The sequence below is a fragment of the Mchenga conophoros genome, linkage group LG5, assembly GCF_057382185.1.
Source record: "Mchenga conophoros isolate Kocher_MC1m ecotype Shallow Benthic linkage group LG5, M_conophoros_male_GT1.1, whole genome shotgun sequence".
In the NCBI taxonomy this organism is placed as follows: domain Eukaryota; kingdom Metazoa; phylum Chordata; class Actinopteri; order Cichliformes; family Cichlidae; genus Mchenga; species Mchenga conophoros.
Genome location: NC_140530.1, coordinates 24,976,525 through 24,997,486, shown reverse-complemented (window position 1 = coordinate 24,997,486; position 20,962 = coordinate 24,976,525). Strand labels below are relative to the sequence as shown.

Below are 20,962 nucleotides of genomic sequence, written 5' to 3'. Positions count from 1 at the left end.
ATACTTTCCCTAGCTGCCTACCCTAACTCTAACCTTCAAAAACGATTGCCTAGCCCTGACCCTTAGCCTAAACGTAACCATAACCTAATTGTAACTAAAACCACATTTGAGCCTCAAAAATGCCTTCAAACTTGTGGGGATGGGCATTTTGTTCCCATAAGTGACTGTTGGTCCCCACAAGTATGGTAGCATGCCAATTTTCTGTCCTCACAAAGATGTCTAAACATGTACACACATACACAAACACACACATGGTGAAAACAACACCAATGTTATCAGAGACTAACACTCCGCAGCACTTACTTGAACGTGTTTACAGCCAGACACCATAAAAAGGCAGCGTTATCTCACTTTTAACATATCTAGATGTCTATAAACTGGATTTCAGTTACTGTGTGTATGCGTGCATGTGTGTGTGTGCATGTGTCTTATTACATTTTGTGTATTGTGTGTGTTGAGGAGTTATCTGTTCTGCTGCCTTTCAGTATGCAGTTGTCACTCTTCCAATTGTTATTTCTCTCTTTAAGATCTCTGCAAATCACCATGTATTTAATTTATTGGCTTACTGGTTTATCTTTTCATTTGTCCACATAAGCATGTCTGCCTGATGTTATCCCAAAAGTCTAATCTCTGTGGGAAAGCTGTGCATAGCCTCAAAATATTCACAACAGACAAATCATCAGAAACATTAAACTGTCTCTAATGACTTATCTAAATAAATAAACATCAAAGTTTAATAAGAATAACTTCATACACCAGAAGTCAATTGCCAAGCTGATTGTAAGTAAATACAGAAAATTACAAATTCTTTGCTGTTAATCTGCTCATGTACTCATATTAAATGTTATTAGAGACAACCACTTCATCTATTATGAAATGGCATTTTCTGCTTATATAATGATGTTTTAACTGGGCTCAATTTTACTTACAGTGCTTTCATAAGTGGGCACAGGGAGGGCACGGAGGTCAGAAACCATAAATTCAAACCCACAATGTCTGTCCTGAGACAAACTGTCGAACATAAATTGGGCAAATGAGTGTCTTTAGGCACGTATTAGTTATCTCTTGCAGAAAGTAAACTCAAGCAAACCTTAACAATATGCCTGAAGGACTTGGGTTGGCTGTTGAATCATGGTCACAACAGCCTAGCAGCCCCAGTGCACTCTTAGAGGCTGTTTCTGTGAGATTAATTAACTATGTGGTATATTAGTTAATGTTAACAGAATACAAAACATGAAGAAGAAATGAAGACATGCAGTTTACATAACTGTATATAATCCCGAACATCTTTCACCAGAGAATAAAGTAGATCCGATTTTAGACCAACATGCTAAAAAAAAGTTTTATATAAATCTCATACTTATTTCTAATGTACAAACATTGTTTATCAACATTATTAAAATGCCAGAAATTTATTTTCACATTTAAATTGATAAGAAATAAAATATCCTTGAACAAAACAAATATTTCCTCCTGTTTGTGTATAATAAATAACATTTACATAAATTCCTGGAATATAAATACAATAGGACAACATTTGATTGTGTAATAATTACTTGTGTTGATTCATTTTCATAAAACAGAACTATTGATTGTAGATAAAGAGTAACTTTACTTTAGGCTAGCTAATAAAATTAAAGTGATCTTTAAGGACTCGTTAAGGCTTGTTTCACCACAGTAACAATGCTTTTTTTAAAAGTCCATTTAGTACTTCTTTGAATCTTTATAGAAACGATTCAAAGACGAAAACAGTTTTTTTTCTGTATGCTGTCTCTCACTTGTTATTACTGTCTGCAAAAATTTGCTTGTCATATTGCATATGATCTTTAAATAACTTAATCCCCCAAACTTTCAATTATTTGTGGCACAACACTGAGGTACAGTAGAGCAAAATCTAACTGAACTCCTCTGGAATCTGTCCTGGTATCCTGAAACCAGTCTGCCCAGTATAATCCAGAGAACTGGGAGTAGCAAAGCTTGGACGTGTCTCTAAACTGCAGCTGGTCCTGTTGAGAAACTGCAAGAAGTTCTCATGACCCGAGCCCTCCTGGCTGGACGCTGGCAATTCCATTGGCCGAGTCGAGTAGCAGCGCCTTAGTTTACAAAGCTCTTCCCTAATCTGCCGATTTAGAAGCCCATAGAAAAAAGGGTTAATAGCAAATGACGAATATGCCAGCCAGGTGACAGTTTCCTCCAGGTCATCAGGGATCTGGGGTGTTGCATCAAGTATCAAATGAAGGTGGAAGGCAAAATAAGGCAGCCAGCAGATTAGAAACTGCCCAACAATGACCACCAGAGTAAGAGCAGCCTTACCACCCCCGAAAGGCCGTTCTCGGGTAATCCTGCGTGGGGCATTGCGAGTTGTAATGATGGTAGTCTGACTGTTTATTGAGTCAGAGCGATGCTTCAGTTGACTGTTTGTCCAGGAGGGCAGAGGTCCATGTTGCCGGGCAGCCACACGGGCCACTTTGTAGATATTACAGTAGACAGCAAAAATCACAACTGCTGGCAGACAGAAACAGGTGACACTGAAGAGCACAGAGAAAATACGCCTGTGGTCACTGTTGCTCCAGTACAGTGAGCAGTGTGCTGCACTGACGGAGGTCAGGCTGCCATAAGACGGCCATCCAAACACAGTAGACAATCCCAGCCCTGCAGAAGCGACCCACACTATCACCATCACAGCTGCAGTCAGCTTCAGCGTCATCTTGACCTCATATCGCATGGGGTGAACAATGTAGTAATAACGCTCCACGCTAATAGCTGTGATGGTGAAGATGGAGGCTGCTATGAGGATTACATTGAGGAAGACATAGATCTGGCACTCCAGCATAGTGAACACCACACCAGCAAAGTACCCCGAGCTGGACACAATGCCGAGTGGCATGATCAAGATGGCACACAGAAGGTCCACTGCACAAAGATGGCACAAAAATACAAATTTCCTGAGATGAGGGGCTTTGATGACAACCACAAGAACAGCAGTGTTGGCCAGAAGTGCAAGAAAATTTAGGGTCACCATGAAAAATAATCCCATGAGGTCCTTGAGACGTGTTTGTGGGCTGGGAACATTTCCTAAGTGTCTGCTGGGTGCAGAAGGCTCTATTGGCCAAGCGGCAGTGCTTTCATTGTACTCAGTCACAAATGAACTGTACTCTTCCATGATTCATAATAAAGAACGAGTTAAGATCTGTATTCCAGTGGCTCCCATTGTTAAGCGACGAAGCTAAAAAGTTCTTCAGACATCAAAAGAAATACACCTCACTTCTGTAAAGACAAAATGAAGAAAAGGATAAATATATCAATGGCAAATTTTGCATCTTTTCATTTGCATCAGATGGCTTTACTTTTGCACAGTGGAAACACTTTCTAGTAAAGCATTACGTATTATTTCGCAAATTTGGAGCTACTTTCCAATAAGTTTTGCTAAATCCTCGTCTGTATTCACCCAGTAGTTGCTCATTTTATCTGCACTGAGCCCTTTGTAATTTGTCTCAAACAGTTAACTGCTTTAGCTTAAAATGACGATGGTAGTTGAGGGCAAACTAAAACAGAACAGCTTTAGGCTGAAAATCTTTAAAATGCTCTCCAGAGCTCAGATAGCCTGCAGCTGGGTGATAATTGTTTGCAGGTTCTTTGATAGGAACGGGCCTTTTCACAAGTAGCTATATTGATTACAGTAAGGACAAAGAATGTTAACAATACACGCTATAAGTTACACAAAGCACTGTTAAGGGGGTTATTTAATACCTATTAGATCATTTCTGAATGATAAATTCTAAACATCTTTCCAACTTTAAACCTGCATTCCTAAAGCCATATGTAGTCTCAAGGCATGAGTTGAGATAACCCTAATGACATCACAACAATGGCATTAGCCATTTAAAAAAGCACATCCAAAGCCACAGAAGGCATTACATACAACAGTTTTTAACGTACAATATTACATTTGTTGTCAAATTGATCATAACTCATCACACTAACTGTATCTGACATACTCTGCAGTGTGATATATAAATACAAACATCCAGGAGTACTCACTACAACCTTCATCAAAACACACAGACGTTCACCTTATTAGTTAGGCTGTTTATGCCATTTTGTATCTATAGTGAGGGAGAAACATGATCAATGGGAATAATTCATGGAGGACACTGTGTTTCTCCTCCATCCATCCCCATCCTTTAGAAATGAAAGATAATGAGCATGCTTGTTTTAGCCCAGCTGCAGTGAACTGCCTGCATTGATTAGTATGTGTTCAGTGTCACCCTTCACCATACCATCAAAGAGGAGACCTTAAACCAGAACACGCCTGACCCCTAATCACCGAGCAATCTAGAAATAGTATATAAAACAATGTAACAAATGTAACATTAATCCGTTTACATTTACTTTCACGTCTGTGCTGCCCTTCATGTGCCTCCCCCATAAATGTATCTAACTATCTTGTTCTGATAATCATAATCAGGTTTCAGGCTGTGGAGGACGCTGTGTCCTAAATACATGTGCTCTCTATCCACTGGTTATCCACTGATTCTCTCTGCCGCTGTAATCTTCTATGGTGGACAGCTATTGGCATGCCACGTTTGCACTGAGATTTATCCCCAGGAAGGACTAGTACATGTACATTCTCATACACATTATGTAAGGCTGTCCTCGTTCTCATCATGTTCCAGTTGCAGCCCAGCATGTGATGTTCTTCAGTCCACAAATGACTTCTGAACAGGTTTACCTTTTCTAGCCACTGCTCAGTTTCACTTTATTTGATTCTCCAAAACATTTGTAGTTATTTTACATCTATGTTTAATACTTCTGTCTGATTTTATCGCTCCTCTTGGTTTTTCAAATAAATCCTTTTTAAAAGCCAAAAAAGGTCTTAAGAACCATTTTAATGTATTTAAGCTTGCATAATGTTAGTGATGAGCATTTATTCCATTATCTGACTTTTCTGTTGAATTTGAATTGCACAAATAGGTTTTAAAGAGTTCAAACTTAACGCAAGAAACTGAAAGTGTTGACCAATTTTAATTAGATTTAAAAATGAGGTCTCCAATAACTGTTAACTCAGCTCATTCTGATACAAAATGAATGACACTTCAACATGCAGCTGCAAAATTCCATCCATGTGCTACAGTATGTTGAAATGCTGAAAGTTCATAAGTTTAGGTTAATAATTTCATTCATTCATTCATTATAATAAATTCACTAGAAGGCAACATTTCATCAGCTTGTAATGTACTTGGACTTTGTGGGTTTTAAATGTGTAGTGAACCCTATGAATTGATGCACAGTTATATTCTTAACTAGCATTATCTATCCAGTTTTTCTGAATGACATAATTTGAGAGACTTTTTTATTTCTGGCATGGCTCAACTTGGTGTTAAACTTGCTCAACTTTAAGAAAAAAACCATTAAGGCAGTGTCAGTGAAATCTGCTAAACAAATTCTAACAATTTCAGGAAGTGTTACACAAACGTCTCAGTCATTTGATCTGATAGAACAAAATAAATCAATGAAATAAGTAAATATGAAAGTGAAATGCTTTACTTTACTTTGCATTTTACTTTAAGCAATGAACCAAACAAATAGAATAATATATATTCTTTCACATCATAGTTAAGTGTTATATAATCAAATAGCTATATACTTACATCAAAGCACTTTCATTTTGAAAATTGGTCCTTAAAAAGTTCTTGTAAACTAGAAATCTTCCAAAACACTCTGATATTTCAGAAACTTTGAAAAGCATCAAATTCAGTACTCAGGTGTTGCTGCAGGTGCATAATGGTCCACCGGGAACTATCCTGCTGTGTTGCAACTTCTCATGAAAACAGCTGATTTCCGACAGGAAAAAAAAGGCTTTTGAGGCTTGACAGAGGACCCCTGGGAGGACTGAGGGTATCGGAGAGAGGTGATGTGCTGTGAGTCCACTGAGGCAGCCCAGCTAGCCCGAGGGAGGGGGGGGGGGCGAGGAGCCAGCCTTTGGTTGTCCAAATCACATCTTTCAAGCGAAGATGACTGCATCAAACCGCCTCCCACTGACATTAACCATGTCCCACACACACACTGTCGTTCATCAGTCAGTCAGTATGTGGCTGTGACTGTTACACACTGTTCTTGTTCTTACACTTGCTCCTCTATTCTCTTCATAGCTCCAGAGAACGAGGACACTGGTGTATTGCTTGAATGTAATGACTCATTTACCATTTAACACACAGTACTTCCTTAATTTAGTTAACCGAGTTTCTTTCTTTTCTTTTTTTGTTTACTTAAGTAACAGTCACCTTTCAGCGGAGTAGATCAATACTACAACAGGGGAAACAGGGGTCAGTACTGACATCTGTTGGCTGAGGAGGAAACAATACTGTAGGTTACTGTGCTGATGGAAGAAAGATTCAAATAACTGAAAAAATATCAGCTGCAAAACTTTATTGTTTGTTAGAGTGAAGCACAGAAAACACATGACAAACATTTTGAAACAGTTATCACATACAGTATACCTTGAAATTACCTGCAATGCACAAGTTGGAATGAACAACAGGGCAAAAGTGAGATCCCTGTCCTACTCACACGTGTAAAGGTCAGCTGACTGACTGATTCTAGCTTAAAAGGTTATTAACTTATAACCACTCTCTTAAATACAGTAAGAAAACCTAAATAAGAACACTTGTTTACAGTATTAATGATTACATATGTGGCAGTGTATAGCGCTATCGAACGTCTGGGTGTGGACACCATGTGACACTCAAGGTGAAAACAATCTAACAGACATTAACTGCTGTCAACGTAAAAATATAAATACTTATCATTCTTAAAAAATAAAGAACTAGATTTTAATGCTGAATGAACTATAGTGGATAAAAAAGGCAATCTGTGACCTATTTCTATCAGACATGAAATACGTGTGACCAACGGATGAAGACAGAGGTGAAGGACTATAACTGAGAGTCACTTGTCATTGCTCCGTCGTCGGGCAGAAGCGAGGCATCTTGGCAAAAGCTTTGCTCAGCATTAGCTCTGTTTTCTGTTTTACCCAACCCCAGTCTCTTCTTCAATAATTTATCCTCATTGTTCAACTTTGTGCGGATTGCGGTTTTTATTTGGCTGCTGTCAACACTGAACTTGGCTGCCACATGATCTGCAGGAAAGAAACAGAAACCTCTGGTTATCAAATTAGTACGTACAGTGGTGTGAAAAAGTGTTTGCCTTCTTCCTGATTTTCTAGTGTTTTGCATATTTGTCACACCTCTATGTTTCAGATCTGTTTCAGAAGTAATGCCCCCTCTTGTTAAATCACAAATTTACTATGATTCTTGTTTTGTTAATCATTGTTTTGGAAAGTGTTTTACTACAGACACCCAGGCCTGAATACTGGCAGACCTGTTGAATCAAGAAATCACTTGAGAAACAAAGTCAGAGATATTCATCAGTCTGGAAAGGGTTACAAAGACATTTCTAAGGCTTTGGGACTCCAGTGAACCAGAGTGAGAGCCATTACACACAAATGGAAAAACTTGGAAAAGTGGTGAAGCTTCCCAGCAGTGACTGGCCTACCAAGATTACTCCAAGAGCACACCAATGACTCATCCAGGACAATATTATGGAACCACAAGCTTCACATGTCTCAGTTAAGGTCAGAGTTCATGATTCAACAATAATAAAGAGACTGGGCAAAAATGCCATCCGTGGGAGAGTTCAAGGAGAAAACCACTGCTGACCAAAAAGAACACAAAGACTCGGCTCATATTTGCCTGAAAACATCTTGATGTTCCTCAAGAATTTGGGGGAAATACTCTGTGGACTGACAAGAACAAATGCTGACATTTTTAGAAGCATGTGTCCCATTGCATCTTCATCTCATCTTTCATTTCAGAAAAGGATCATACTGGCAGTAAAATATAGTGGTGGCAGTGTGATGGTCTGGGGCTGTTTTGCTGCTTTAGGACCTGGAAGACTTGCTGTGATAAATGGAACCATGAATTCTATGGCGTTATTTTTGTGCCACTATTCTGAGCGCACGTAAAAAAAAGTTTGCAGGTGCAAGTGTTGCATTTTGAGGAGAAATTTATTTTGAGCGAAGAAAAGCTAAATTTGAGTGAACAAAACTCATTGCTGCGTGCAAAAAAAAAAAATGTATTTCAGTGTTTGCTATTATCCACACACACAAACACACAATAGCAGCCCCTCTCGCTCAGTTTTTGCATTTGCGCTTGCTCTCAACGTGTTACTCGCGCTCTCAACATGTTACTCGCGCTCTCAACATTTCTGCCCGTGCGCGCTCAACATTTCTGCCCGTGCGCGCTCAACTCTTTCTCTACACCGTTATATTTGTGCCACAAAACCAGCCAATCACAGACTTGGATGCAAAAAAATCCAAGCTGAGCGCGCACGGGCAGAAATGTTGAGAGCGCGAGCAACACATTGCGAGCGAGCGCAAATGCAAAAACTGAGCGAGAGGGGCTGCTGTTGTGTGTGTGTGGATAATCGCAAACACTGAAACACATTTTTTTGCACGCAGCAATGAGTTTTGTTCACTCAAATTCAGCTTTTCTTCGCTCAAAATAAATTTCTCCTCAAAATACAACACTTGCACCTGCAAACTCTTTTTATGTGCGCTCAGAATAGTGGCACAAAAATAACGCCATAGAATTCTGCTGTCTACAAAAAATCCTGAAGGAGAAGGTCTGTTTCTGACCTCAAGCTGAAGCACTATTCAAGCACAATGATCCAAAATACACCAGCAGGTCCACCTCTGAATTGCTTAAGAAAAACAAAATAAAGGCTTTGGAGAGACCCAGTCAAAGTCCTGACATAAATCCGATTGAGATGCTGTGGCATGACCTTAAAAAGGTGGTTCATGCTCAAAAGGCATGCCAGTTATCGCTAATGCTTGATTGTAGCTGTTGCTGCTAAGGGCGGCACCAACCAGTTAGTAGTTTTAGGGGGCAATCACTTTTTCATACAGGGCCATGTAGTTTTGTATTATTTTCCTCTTAATAATAAAAATCTTCATATAGAAACTCCATTTTGTGTTTAATTGTGTAATTGTGTTATGTTTGTCTGATTTTCAAATTTGTTCGATGATCTGAAACGTTAAAGTGTGACAAACATACAAAAAATAGGAAATCGGGAAGGGGGCCAACACTTTTTTCAATCACCATATACAGCATTTACAAAGAAGGCTAATGTTTCTAAGGCATCCTTAGTGTTCCTTGATTTACCGATTAAACTTTTCAAAATCTCAGGTGGGAGCTGTGGCTTGTGGCAATCCTCTCCCGTAAAGGTATTCCTACGGCCCTGCAGAGAGTGGGTGGCCAGCGTTTCTCTGTCAAAAAGTATCATGAGCAGGGCTGAAGTGTACTTCTTGTAGTCTGCAATTTCTGCAATGCGCTCATAAAGATTTTTTGGCACTCGAAGATTCTCTGAGAGATAGATGAAATTGTGGTCATCCTACAAAGAAAAAGAAATATCTTTTATAAAAACATTACATTTCATTGGTGTTTGATCCCAAATTAACCACTTATAAAATAACAAATTAGTGCTAGCCTGCCTGAGCTTAAAAACAATGAACATTTCAAATGAGCACCAATGACATAAAACTTCTTCTAAGATAACAAAATGTTAATGAACTGATCAATCTGCCAACTCAGTTATACAAAGAAAGTACAAAGTCTACAGCACACAGGAGCGTTGACCTCTGGTATATTATGAAGCGCTCTCATTTCTGCCTCAGGCTCAGTCAGGAAAGAGATAGTCTCATCAGAGTTTTGTGGCGCAACTGCTCCTTCGCCTCCGTGGAGAACATGATCCAGGGTGACCCGCAGTTCATGTGCCGTGTGCCTCATCTGCATCATGAGAGTGTTCATCTCTGAAAAACGTTACAAACCACTGAAGTAAATCCGACACATGGTGAAGATATTCATCAGATAAATTATTTCATTTTATGTTTACAGCATAAACTCAGACAGAAAACTAAAAAGACTGACGGGATCCAATTTTTCCTTCCGCACATGTTATCAATGCACTAGACAGTTACACAGACGAATACTCAACATTTGACATTTAAATTTTAATAAGGCCCTGTTCTTGTCATTGTTGTTAAGAAATTCCCTTAAGTAATCTTCAGGAAAAGTTCTCCTGGCTTCTTGAAAGAAGCTCAAAGCTCTTCTTTGGATGTTGGCTGCCTTTTGTTTCTTTCTGTTTTCTCTGTCACGCACTGCTTCAGTAATATTTGCTCTGTCAAGGCCAATCCATGACTGTGTGTTTGGAATCATTGTCAGTATAAAAAAATGAAGCTGTTGCCAATCAGAAATTTTCCAAATGGTACCTCGCTGTTCTTCTGCTCACAAAAGTTTGGCAAATTCAAATTTTCCATACCCATTTCCTTCCTTACGCATGGCTTCTTGACAGCCACCCTCCAGCTGAGACTGTTTGTGATGAGGCTTCAGTGAACAGTAGATGGATCAACTGAAAGGCCAGATGCATCTCCTCAGATCTTTTCTGGCTTTTTTCCTAATTATTAAGGACATGACTTTCACATACTGTAGATATTTTTCTAACACTTCTTTTGTCCTCTGCTTATCCAGAACAAATTCTCCACAAGTTCTATAAGGACACACTTCCCACCATGTTGAGATGTACCAACTTTTAAGCTAATAGCTCTGTGAGAATTACCATGATGGTACAAAAATACAATTTTATGCCCATCAACATAAATTATCTTTGGCATATTCAGTTCATTTAACTAAAGAAATGGGAACAAATTACATGCTTTTCGCCACAGGCTGCTAGTAACAAAGATACAATTTAAAATGAACTCTTTGCTAAGTTGTCTGGAAAGTGTAGTCAAAACACTGATTCGTCTCCTCACTTGGGTGCCTTTTTATGCTTGAATGATTCATAGGTCAGTCTTAAGTGGATTAACAAAGACAAAGGATTTCCTTGGAATTGGCAAGTATAAGAACTCAACTGAAAATGAGTGAAAAAGCAACCAGTGACCAAAGAAAAACTTTGGTGAAAGAGCTTCCTGCTCTTCCACTTTTTAAAAAAATTACAAGAAGGTCTAACTCCCAGGAAGAAAAATACAAAGAAATGCAGGATGACTCATTCGGATTTGTCCTTGTAGCATCTAAACCAGTTAGGTTTAGTTAGAGTAATGTGTGTGCTACAATAAATATTAATGTGGTCTGACAGTATTTTTAAAGGATATAAATTAACTGATTGATTGATTAGTTAATTTTCCCACCCACCTTTGAGTTCCCTCAGCTCTCTCTCAGCCAAAATTCTGCATCTGCGTTCATATTTCAGTTGTGCCTGCAGCTGCTCTATTTTCATGAGAAGGCTGATGGTGTCTGTTCTGATTCCCGGGCTTGCAACATTGTCTTCATCAAATTCAATAGTGTCAAGCTGCCACAAGAGTTGAAAAAGAACACATAAAAAAAATCCAAGTTATACACAAGTTACTTATTCTGATAATTAAACAATGAACTCTCACGTCATTGTTGGGATAAGGTGAGTAGCTGGCCTCTTCATGGAGCCTAAACTTATCCTCGCCTGAATGACAGCCAAACTCTTGTGCATCTGTAACGTTATCGATCTTTATCATCTTAATGGGTGGCTGTGCTGCAGTCGCACCTGCGTCTCTCTTGGGTGGCATGGTGGTGAACAATCTGGGAAGAGTAAAAAGCACGTTGACACACCAAGTGCTGCTGCTTTTCTGCACAGGACAAACTCAAAGTTGGAGCCAAACTTTTTTCTTTTTTTTCACTCACTCAGCGACGATCTCTGCTCGTTTTAAACTCCCCCATGCAAAAACAGAGAGACAAAAAAAGGTTTGCAGTCAACCTTGCATCCCCCTCCCGCTGTCTCATCCCCCCTCCTCCTACCTACTACTAGCCTCCAGCTGCTGGAGCCAATGAGTGATGCAAACTGCATTTCAAAACATGTTCAAATACACGTGATATTTACTGTGCGATAGTTTAGAGGAACCTCACCTCAGGTTGAGCTCAACGACAAACTGTAAACACAGTCACTGAAGACAAAGGCAGTGCAGTACATGGAAATACTGCGTAGTAGAGGAAGTAGTAATACTACTGCAGTAGTACAGTACATAGATCCTGATATAATTAGGGATTTTTTTTAACCGCCGCGCATAACATTTTCGATTAAACATGTGTGAAATACTAATCTTACGTTTACCTTCCACTGTGTGTGGCGCGCACATTTATGGGATTACCGTCTTGTCAAATGCATATTTTTACAATTATGTGCGGAACAAAGCTGCGAAAACTTATTCCCCGAGGGAAGTATTTCGCCCCAGCACAATTTCCTGTTCATCGAAATTCCTACACGGGCCAATTAAAATCCAGAATTTTAATAAAGGGTGGGACATGTTAGAGTGAACGTGACAATTAGCCAATCAGTGTGCGCTCGCGGCCCATCTCAGCTTCCTAGTTTGGTTGCAGTCGACCCATGTGGGTTCAATGTTGACTTGCGGCTTGAGAAAGTTGAAGAGTTAACGCTGCATAACTGTTGTCAGTTTTGAAACGCTGCTTGTTGCGTTTCGACATGTCTTCATCATTCTTTTTAAAAACAAAAGAAAACCCCAAGTTTGCCAAGAAGGGGAAAAATACGGCGGGCACGAAGCGAAAGGTAGGTGAATTGAACTGTTAGCGGGTAAGCTAAACCATAGGGTTCACTCGTGGCTTCTTAACTGGTTTCCACTGTTGTTATAACGCTTTTATTTACGCTTTTGTGGTAGATACATCGTATTTTTCCCCCTCACAGGGTGATGTGGATCCTACCGGAAAAGGCAAATTACGAGCAAAGAAATCGAGCTCGAAATATAATGAAGAGATTTCCAGCGACTCAGAGACGGAGAGGTGCGTTTTCAGTGGGGGTTATACATTAATCACAAGCCTTTGGCCTCTAAATAAAAGCACGAGTCTTAATGATCTTTGTGATAATTTGATTTTTCCAGTGCCACAGCGCCAAAGAAAAGGCAGTCCACCGAGCAGATTGAGTATGAGGAGACTCCACAGGAGAAGAAGCTGAGATTAGCTAAACTTTACCTGGAGCAGCTCAAGGAAGAAGGTAAACTTGTGTCATTTACACAGGCACAACATTAAAATTCATTATTCCAGAATGAATGAAAAGAATTCTTCTTATCTTCAGAGGAAAATAAAGCAGAAGAAGCCTCCTTTGAGACAGATCTAATTGCGGGAAGACTTCAAGAAGAAGTGGTAAGACATTTCCTATGTGAGCCCGTTTAAATGGTAGCTGTAGTACCAGGGTACCTTACATGACTTGGTTATTACACTGCCAGTTTCATGTGTTGAGCTATGTCTCTGTGTACTAACATTTACTCAGATTGTCCCCTCACAATGAAAATATCTTGTTGCCAACTCTACACCTAACATTACAAACTGTTGAGCCTGTTGGCCAGATGTTCCTTAGATCATGCTGTTGTGAACGCCATTCATCCTGTCATTAATTGAGTTTTCACTTCTGGTCGATTTGCCCTTGCTCCTTTGTATGAATCGATCTCTCTATGCTCGGCAGTAACACAAGTCCTCCTGAATATGTAGCAGAAATGCGCTCAGTATTTTGTTTTTGTTTTGGTTTGTTTTTTTTACTTGAGGCAGACATTTGATGGTATCTGTGGGTCCTTATATTTTGGCAATAATTATTATGCTCTCAATTCCAAAAAGTTGATTCTGTTCATCTGGACGTAGTATTTTCAGTGGGAGAAACATTTTGTCACTCATCCAAGTGACTTCTTCAGTCTCTGAAGACTGACATGACTTCTTCAGAAGTCACTTGGATGAGTGAATTGACAGTACTGAACAGGTTGATCAACATAGAGGTAGACTACACTTCAGAGTTTCAGAGGGGTTTGCTGTTATGACATTCCTATGGCATAGATTCAACTCAGATGTCTAAATCAAATCTTAATAAAGTTTTTTTTGTTCCCATGATTTTTCAAAGTTTAGTTAGGCCACAGTTTAGTTTCAGTTTCACAAGACAATTTTCTCTAAATTAAATAATGACTGATGTAAAAATGCTGATGTGGTCTTCTGGGTTACAGTTCAGTAATTTCTAATAATTTGCAGCTTTACATCTTGTGATCAGATGCAAGAAATATTTTGGTTGTACTTGATCACATCAAAAACAGTATCTCATTGATACTGTTTTTTTTTTTTTTTTTTTTTTTGGATTTACTGTACTTGATTTGCTGGACTTGTGTTTATAATATTGATATTTCTGTGGATGTGAGTTTATTTTATTTTTTCCTTCTCCCATCAGCTTGAACAGAGAGGAAAGCTCCAGCGGCTCATCGCCAAAGATGTAATTATCAGAATTTTCATCCTTTTAATCCCGCTGTGTGTCTAATAAGAAGTTTAATGTTATTTATTTCTGTGTGTTTTTTGTTTGCTTGTTTTTAGCTCATACCACCAGATCCTTCAGAGATCAGGATGTTCAGAGGACACAAACTTCCAATTACGTGCCTGGTCATCACTCCAGATGACAAGTACATCTTTTCTGCTGCCAAAGACTGCTCCATCATTAAATGTTAGTGTATAGTTAATCCTTACAAATTTTTTTAAACTCCTGTTGTGAAAATAAATTCAAATTATTTCACAGTTGTGAAGGCTAATACTTTAATAATAATATGTTTGGAAATGTTCTTATTAGGGGATGTTGAGAGTGGTAAAAAAATACATACAATACCTGGTGGAAGGAAGGGTACAGAGGATCGCCATGTTGGACATACAGCCCACATCTTGTGTATGGCCATATCATCGGATGGCAAGTACTTGGTGAGTAGTTCTTCCTCAGCAATTCCTGCTTTTACCAATTTTGGGAATCCAGCTTATTCTACCTTTCTTACCAAAGTGTGACCATAACGTCTTTGTTTACATATTTTTAGGCCACTGGAGACATGAACAACCTGATCATGATTTGGGAGGCAGAATCGTGTAAACATTTGTATAAATTTACAGGACACAAAGGTGCTGTGTCGGTATGTTCTTGATGTTTTGTTTTTTTTTCCCCTCACTAGTTGGCTACAATTTTGACATTTTAACATCTCAGCTGTGCGTTGGTGATACCTGCAGTTCTCTTATAACACAATCTTCTTTTTCCTTCACAGGGCCTTTCATTCAGGAAGGGGACTCATGATCTGTACAGCGCCTCTCATGACCGCTCAATCAAAGTGTGGAATGTGGATGAGAATGCATATGTAGAAACTCTGTGAGTGACCAATCAGAAAATAATTTCTCACATTCATTTGGCTCTAGTGTGTGAAATTAACTGACTGTAAATTCCTGTAGCTTTGGCCATCAGGACTCGATCACAGGACTGGACAGCCTGAGCCGTGAGCGCTGTGTGACTGCAGGAGGGCGGGACGGTACTGTACGGGTGTGGAAGATAGCTGAAGAGTCTCAGCTGGTGTTCCATGGCCATGAGTGAGTCTCTTGACTTCTGTGCATTGCTTGTTCTCACCAGTGTGCACAAATTCAGGTGCTTTGTCTGTTTGCTTGTTTTCTAAGATTCATATAAAAGCATTTAATAATTGCACAGAAATGTTCATAGTCTGCATTAAAAATATATGCAAAATTACCATCTGAAATAAGAGAACCTGAGAATGAAGCCAGAGTGTTTCCACAGGAGTGGTAATTGTTATTATTTATTTTTAAACAGAAAAAGCGATGCTTGGCTGGAATGACAAGTATGCTGAAGATTGCTTCCCCAAAGACAAACTAGCTCAAGTTAAAACTTGACTTTGTAGTTGGTGTGGGGGGGGGAATCTAAGCAGAATGTAAGAAAGAGAAGACAGTGGATAGCAAGGTGCACCTCATCTGTTGGCTTCAGATGAGAAATTATTTCAAATATTGAAAAACCCCCATATTCTTCAGCATATGCAATAAATAGTTAAAATAAGATAACTAGTATATATGAAAAATGTTAAAGTCTACACATTCTCATTTTTGTTCTTTATAGGCAATTTAATATTTTATAGTGTTGTATTTAATTCTAAATTTGAGCATTTTTGACCTATGGTCTTTTGGAATAGGGTAAATATTGACCAAAACAGAAAACATAATATGGAAATATTGTGCTAATACACATGGTTTACACGCAGATTTGTTCACAAGCACTGTTTGTGAACCAATCACATTTTACTTTTTTGGCCTGAAAAAATAAATTAATAAATCTTAAAATTAGAAACCATTAGGAAATTATTTTTGGACACTGCAAATGTCAGCTAAACCACTAGAAGAAAGAAGTGGCTCGGTGGTGTAGTCGTTAACACATTAACCTTACATGCAAAAGATCTTCAGTTCAAGACGGAGAGCAAACAAACCCAGAGTCATGCTACTCAGAGAGCCAGTCGCAGGCTTGGATAAATGTTGTGTCAGAAGGTATCTGGCTGTGCCAAATCATACACGCAGATCCCATCTGCTGTGGCAACTCCTAGGGAAATAAGGGAGCAACCAAAAATGGCCAAAAATCAGCACAATTTCTCATGGATGATCTTGCTCTTCTGCTGCTGGCACTATACTCTCATATAAAGTTTGAAAAAATATGAAAGAAATCAAATTATTACTACCTTTGTTACCTTTGTTACTACCTTTGTTACTACCTTTTTGACTGCTGCGTGGTTTTTATTGTCCCTCTACCATTAAACATGTCTGTTGGTTGATTTATATAAAATCTTTTGATATTAGATGTATTGGAGTAATTTTCATTCTGAAAATTTAACAGCACAGCTTGATTTTTTTAATTTTTTTTTAATAGATGTACACATTCATAAATGCATATTTATTTATAGTCTATTTTTCTTTAAGCATACAGTGAGACTGACAACTCTGATTTTGTTGTCTTTTATTAAGGGGTTCAATTGACTGTATCCAACTCATAAATGAGGAACACATGGTAACAGGAGCAGATGATGGGTAATAATTTGCTGCTATGTTGATTCAGTTTCTTTCTCTCCATTTTTATTTATTCGGTGTGTAATAGTGTGAACTAACTCATTCATATTTCCTGACAACCTCAGCTCTGTGTGTCTTTGGAGTGTCAACAAGAAGAAACCTCTCAGCACAGTGAAACGGGCCCACGGTTGCCATGGTGATGCAGGGATTGAGCAGCCTCATTGGGTCTCTTCAGTGGCGGCACTTCAGAACTCTGATACTATTGCCTCAGGTGCCTATAGCTGTGAGAAACCTCTTCATGTGCTTTTCAGTAACACATGGACCCGTTTTTATTCGCAGGATAATGTAAATAAAGTGTTTTACGAGTGATTTGTTTGAATGCAGATGTATTCAGTGCAAGTAATAAATTCATTCCTGATGAAAAGGACATCAAAGTAATACATCAACCTAGGTTGGTGTTTAAGTAAGCTGTCGTCATTTGGCTTTGTATAACAACGGATCTTCCTTGCAGGTTCCCACAACTCAGAGGTTAATGTGTGGAAATGTGGCCAGAATTATCGTGGGCTTCAGCCTCTGTTCAGTGTACCAGTGGTAAGCAGTTAACCCTTTCCTCTCATTTAAATAAATAAATAATAATAAGTTGCATAAATGCTTATTTTCTTTCTCTACTTTCCTTTCCTGCCTAGTCTGGTTTCGTCAACAGTTTGAAGTTTTCAAGCTCTGGTCAGTTCTTGGTTGCAGGAGTTGGACAGGAGCACAGGTACATTTATACTCATGTTTCCATAGAAACTAAAGTTCCTGAAAACTAATGAATGTCAGCACAAGTTCATGTTTAGTGGACAAAACATCCACTAGGTGGCAGTGTTAATCCATCTTTAACATTTTAGAATTTTTAGGTTGACTTGGCCTCATTCATATAGTTATGCAGTTACTAACTGAAGGTAACCAGGAAGTATGATGTTGGATAATGTCACACTTGTCATGTAGTATTTTCGATCAGTTTAGCTGAATGCAAGGTAAAATAAAATGTGCAAGTGGATCAGATATTTTGTCTTGATGCATGCTCAATCATCCAGGTCAGTAAATCCACAAAAGATGATTCTGTTCATGTTGGGGAAACCTGCAGTCAGCTGAGACTGAAGAAGTCACTTGAATGAGTGACGAAGCATTTCTCCCACTGAAAATCTGTCCAGATGAACAAAATCAACTTTTGTGGATCGGATATTTTGTTTTGGTGTGTCGATCATAGTTACAGATTTTACAGAATGACATGTAAATCTGAACTGGTTTTTTTTTTTGTTTTGTTTTTTTTCTTTATTTTGATTGTATTGACATATGAAACAAACAGTGTTAAACTTGACCACTGTGAAAATTGCTGAGGGGAACTGACAGTGATTATTGTAATTTGATATCCAAAATGCTTTCTTGTGTACTGGAGGGTCTGAGCTGCTCTATAGTAAATCCATCCACCCACTCATGGCTGTAGCTCAGGTCATCTACTGATCAGAAGGTCAGTGGTTCGATCCCTGGATGCCCCTAGTCTTCACTCATCCATTGGTGTATGAATGTGTGTGAATGGTACTAAGCATTCACACACATTCACACAAGGTGGTGCTTGTGTGAATGGGGTGAATGTGGCATGTTGTATAGAGTGCTTTGAGTACTATATAAGAATCAGTCCATTTTACCATTTACCATCTCTTCCACTTATCCATTTCAGGGGGGATTATCCCAGCTACCACAGAGCGAACTGTTCTCTACAGTACAGTTTAATTAATCCAAAACCTTGTCCGACAGATAGGATTTTTATGACTAATACCTGTATTGACCAATTACTCGTTTGCTCTCTGGACCAGCTGTTGCTTATAGGGAAGTTACAGATTGCCTTCATCTGCAATCAAAACTTATGACTTATCTGAAGGGATCTTGTCTTTTCTTTACTTTGTAAATGTTTATCAGTCATTATAAATACCAAAACCTCGGGATCAGGAAATGGCCTAGCTGATATGTCAGTCAGACTAATTGTGCCTCCAAAGATGTGCAGGTTACTCGTACTGTGTGCATTAATACTGCTCTATAGCAGTGTTTTTAAACTGTGTACTGATAACACGTCAGGTGGTCCCCCACCCTTTTTTATTTCCGAAGGTGCAATATCCGTGTTTTCCAAAAAAGTTTTATTGGAGCATTGGAGAGGTGCTTTTTTTTTCTTTTCTAACCTTACCTGAATCCATCTTAGATGAGCTCGGGCTCAGAGACAGCTTCTGCATTTCTCAATCACTGTTTATTCCCTCGAGGTTTTTGCTTTGCATGCTAGAGTTTTAATGAACTGACAGTTTTCAGGAGTGTGCCTGAGCCTGTGCATTGATTTCTACTTCAGAATTGTCTGTTTCCAGCACGGTGTTGCCTGAGGACACGCAGATCACAGACATTAATTACTGGTTTTCAACCTTTGCGCAAAGAGATTTCTCCGGATCTCTGATTTTTAATGTACCATAGATGATGAAATTCTTTGCAGTCTTCTATTGAGTGGGCAAACCATCCTCAATTTTTCTTCTGAAAGCCTCAAGCTCACTGTGGTGATCGTTTAATACAAAATGTTTATGACCTGTTACCAGATATCAGATTTAAACCATTTCTCCAGTGTTTTATTACTCCATCCCTCCTTATTTGTTTTTTAATTAACAATCCATATGGTGGTTAATCATTAATATTCAGTGAACTGTTAGTGTTAAAATAATGATTTGTAAATAAATCTTTGTTTTGTTTACAGATTGGGACGATGGTGGAGACTAAAGGAAGCCAAGAATGGAATTTATGTTATTCCTCTTAAAAGGAAACCCTCTGATCCAGAGGAAACTAAAAGCGCTGAATAGAAAACTGTTAAATGCTTTTCCTTTTGTAAATTAAAGATCTAAAAATAAAAAATAAAATCTCAGGATTTTTTTAATTTTATTTATTTTTTCTTTACTTACTTTAAAAAATAAAAAATAAAATCCAGACAGTATCTGTTTCTACAGTTGTCTGTGGATTCCTCTTGTTATTAAAAGACAATAACAGCTTTTGGTTTAGTGAAGAAGTCAAAGCATTGTTGGTAAGGCATCCCTGCATAAAAATAAAGTGTGAAGAGGCTGAATTGTAGGAGAGGAAAAAAGACTGCTGGTTCTATTTTGTGATCATAAAGTTTTGAAGTGTCATGATGTTCTATGAAAGTTAGGCTGTAAGTGTGTCTGGAAAAGTGATGACTGCTTCTGTGTGTAGGGTATTGGAGGAGTCAGATCAAAAGTTGTGAATCATAGATATGGTGGTAGCAGACCAGCATATCATTTGAATCTCATAAAAATGTAATTGAAAGTATATTGGCATCTTTTAGTAATAAGGGAAAAAAAAGGTTTACAGCTTATTTCTACTTTTACTTTACTTGACATTTACTTGGTATTTACAGGAGGGAAAGTGCACAAAATCTTAATTATACAAGTGATTTGTCAGACCAGCCTCAGGGACTGCAAGCTGTTGACTAGTGACATTATGTCAGTGACAGTTATTGTTATATAATAACCAAGAATTACCAAGAATTGGTATTTGCACCATCTTCAGTCATCCTGCAGGTGTCCACTTAGACCCAGGTGGACATGTTGATGCCATTTTCATTAGGAATCGTTTTATTATCCAACTCTTAATTTTGTATGCCATATAGGGGGGAAAAACAGTATCATCTTCTTTCACAGTTAAACATGCAGACAATAACATTTAAATTTTTAATAAAGTCACTTCTATTTATGCTGCAGGCAGACAGTGGGTACAGTTTCACATCTAAAACGCCAGTCCGCATTTAATGTGTAAATGTAGGATTCGTGTGAACTTTTTTTTCCCCCCATGTACAATTGCAGGTACTCAACTATTAAAACAACAGCTATCCTGCACTAGTTTGGTAACTGAAAATTTGCTGAAATGGCAGAAATCGGCTAATCACGCATCCAGATCTCAATTGCGATTCTTGTGCATAGCTCCTCTGAATTTGACTGAAA

At 38.5% G+C, this 20,962-nt stretch overlaps 3 protein-coding genes across 7 annotated transcripts; 1 reads left to right on the top strand and 2 right to left on the bottom strand.

Annotated features, from left to right (window-relative positions):
- Nucleotides 1-1,351: 1,351 nt before the first annotated feature.
- LOC146574650 (putative G protein-coupled receptor) lies at nt 1,352-5,892 on the bottom strand. Its single transcript, XM_085275590.1, has 2 exons — nt 5,652-5,892; nt 1,352-3,267 (listed from the first exon to the last, which is right to left on the bottom strand). The coding sequence occupies exon 2, from the start codon at nt 3,161-3,163 to the stop codon at nt 1,895-1,897; it is 1,269 nt and encodes a 422-aa protein (XP_085131716.1). The 5' UTR covers nt 3,164-3,267; nt 5,652-5,892; the 3' UTR covers nt 1,352-1,894.
- Nucleotides 5,893-6,414: 522 nt separating this feature from the next.
- Nucleotides 6,415-12,284, bottom strand: LOC146574649 (uncharacterized). Of its 4 annotated transcripts, none has more exons than XM_085274484.1 (7): nt 11,994-12,284; nt 11,772-11,784; nt 11,495-11,669; nt 11,250-11,406; nt 9,696-9,868; nt 9,222-9,450; nt 6,415-7,138 (listed from the first exon to the last, which is right to left on the bottom strand). In XM_085274484.1, the coding sequence occupies exons 3-7, from the start codon at nt 11,654-11,656 to the stop codon at nt 6,936-6,938; spliced, it is 924 nt and encodes a 307-aa protein (XP_085130610.1). In that variant the 5' UTR covers nt 11,657-11,669; nt 11,772-11,784; nt 11,994-12,284; the 3' UTR covers nt 6,415-6,935. The 4 variants fall into 4 exon arrangements, with proteins under 4 accessions (XP_085130610.1, XP_085130608.1, XP_085130609.1 ...); XM_085274482.1 differs by having other exon boundaries at nt 12,199-12,265; XM_085274483.1 differs by lacking the exon at nt 11,772-11,784.
- A 180-nt stretch (nt 12,285-12,464) lies between these two features.
- On the top strand, nt 12,465-19,941 carry rrp9 (ribosomal RNA processing 9, U3 small nucleolar RNA binding protein). 2 transcript variants are annotated; one of them, XM_085274481.1, is made up of 15 exons: nt 12,465-12,651; nt 12,787-12,881; nt 12,980-13,092; nt 13,174-13,241; nt 14,305-14,346; nt 14,445-14,571; nt 14,695-14,819; nt 14,930-15,022; nt 15,152-15,252; nt 15,333-15,467; nt 16,896-16,958; nt 17,063-17,208; nt 17,449-17,528; nt 17,624-17,697; nt 19,708-19,941. In XM_085274481.1, exons 1-15 carry the CDS (start codon nt 12,568-12,570, stop codon nt 19,808-19,810), a joined length of 1,449 nt encoding a protein of 482 aa, XP_085130607.1. In that variant the 5' UTR covers nt 12,465-12,567; the 3' UTR covers nt 19,811-19,941. The 2 variants fall into 2 exon arrangements, with proteins under 2 accessions (XP_085130607.1, XP_085130606.1); XM_085274480.1 differs by having other exon boundaries at nt 17,063-17,220.
- Nucleotides 19,942-20,962: the final 1,021 nt, after the last annotated feature.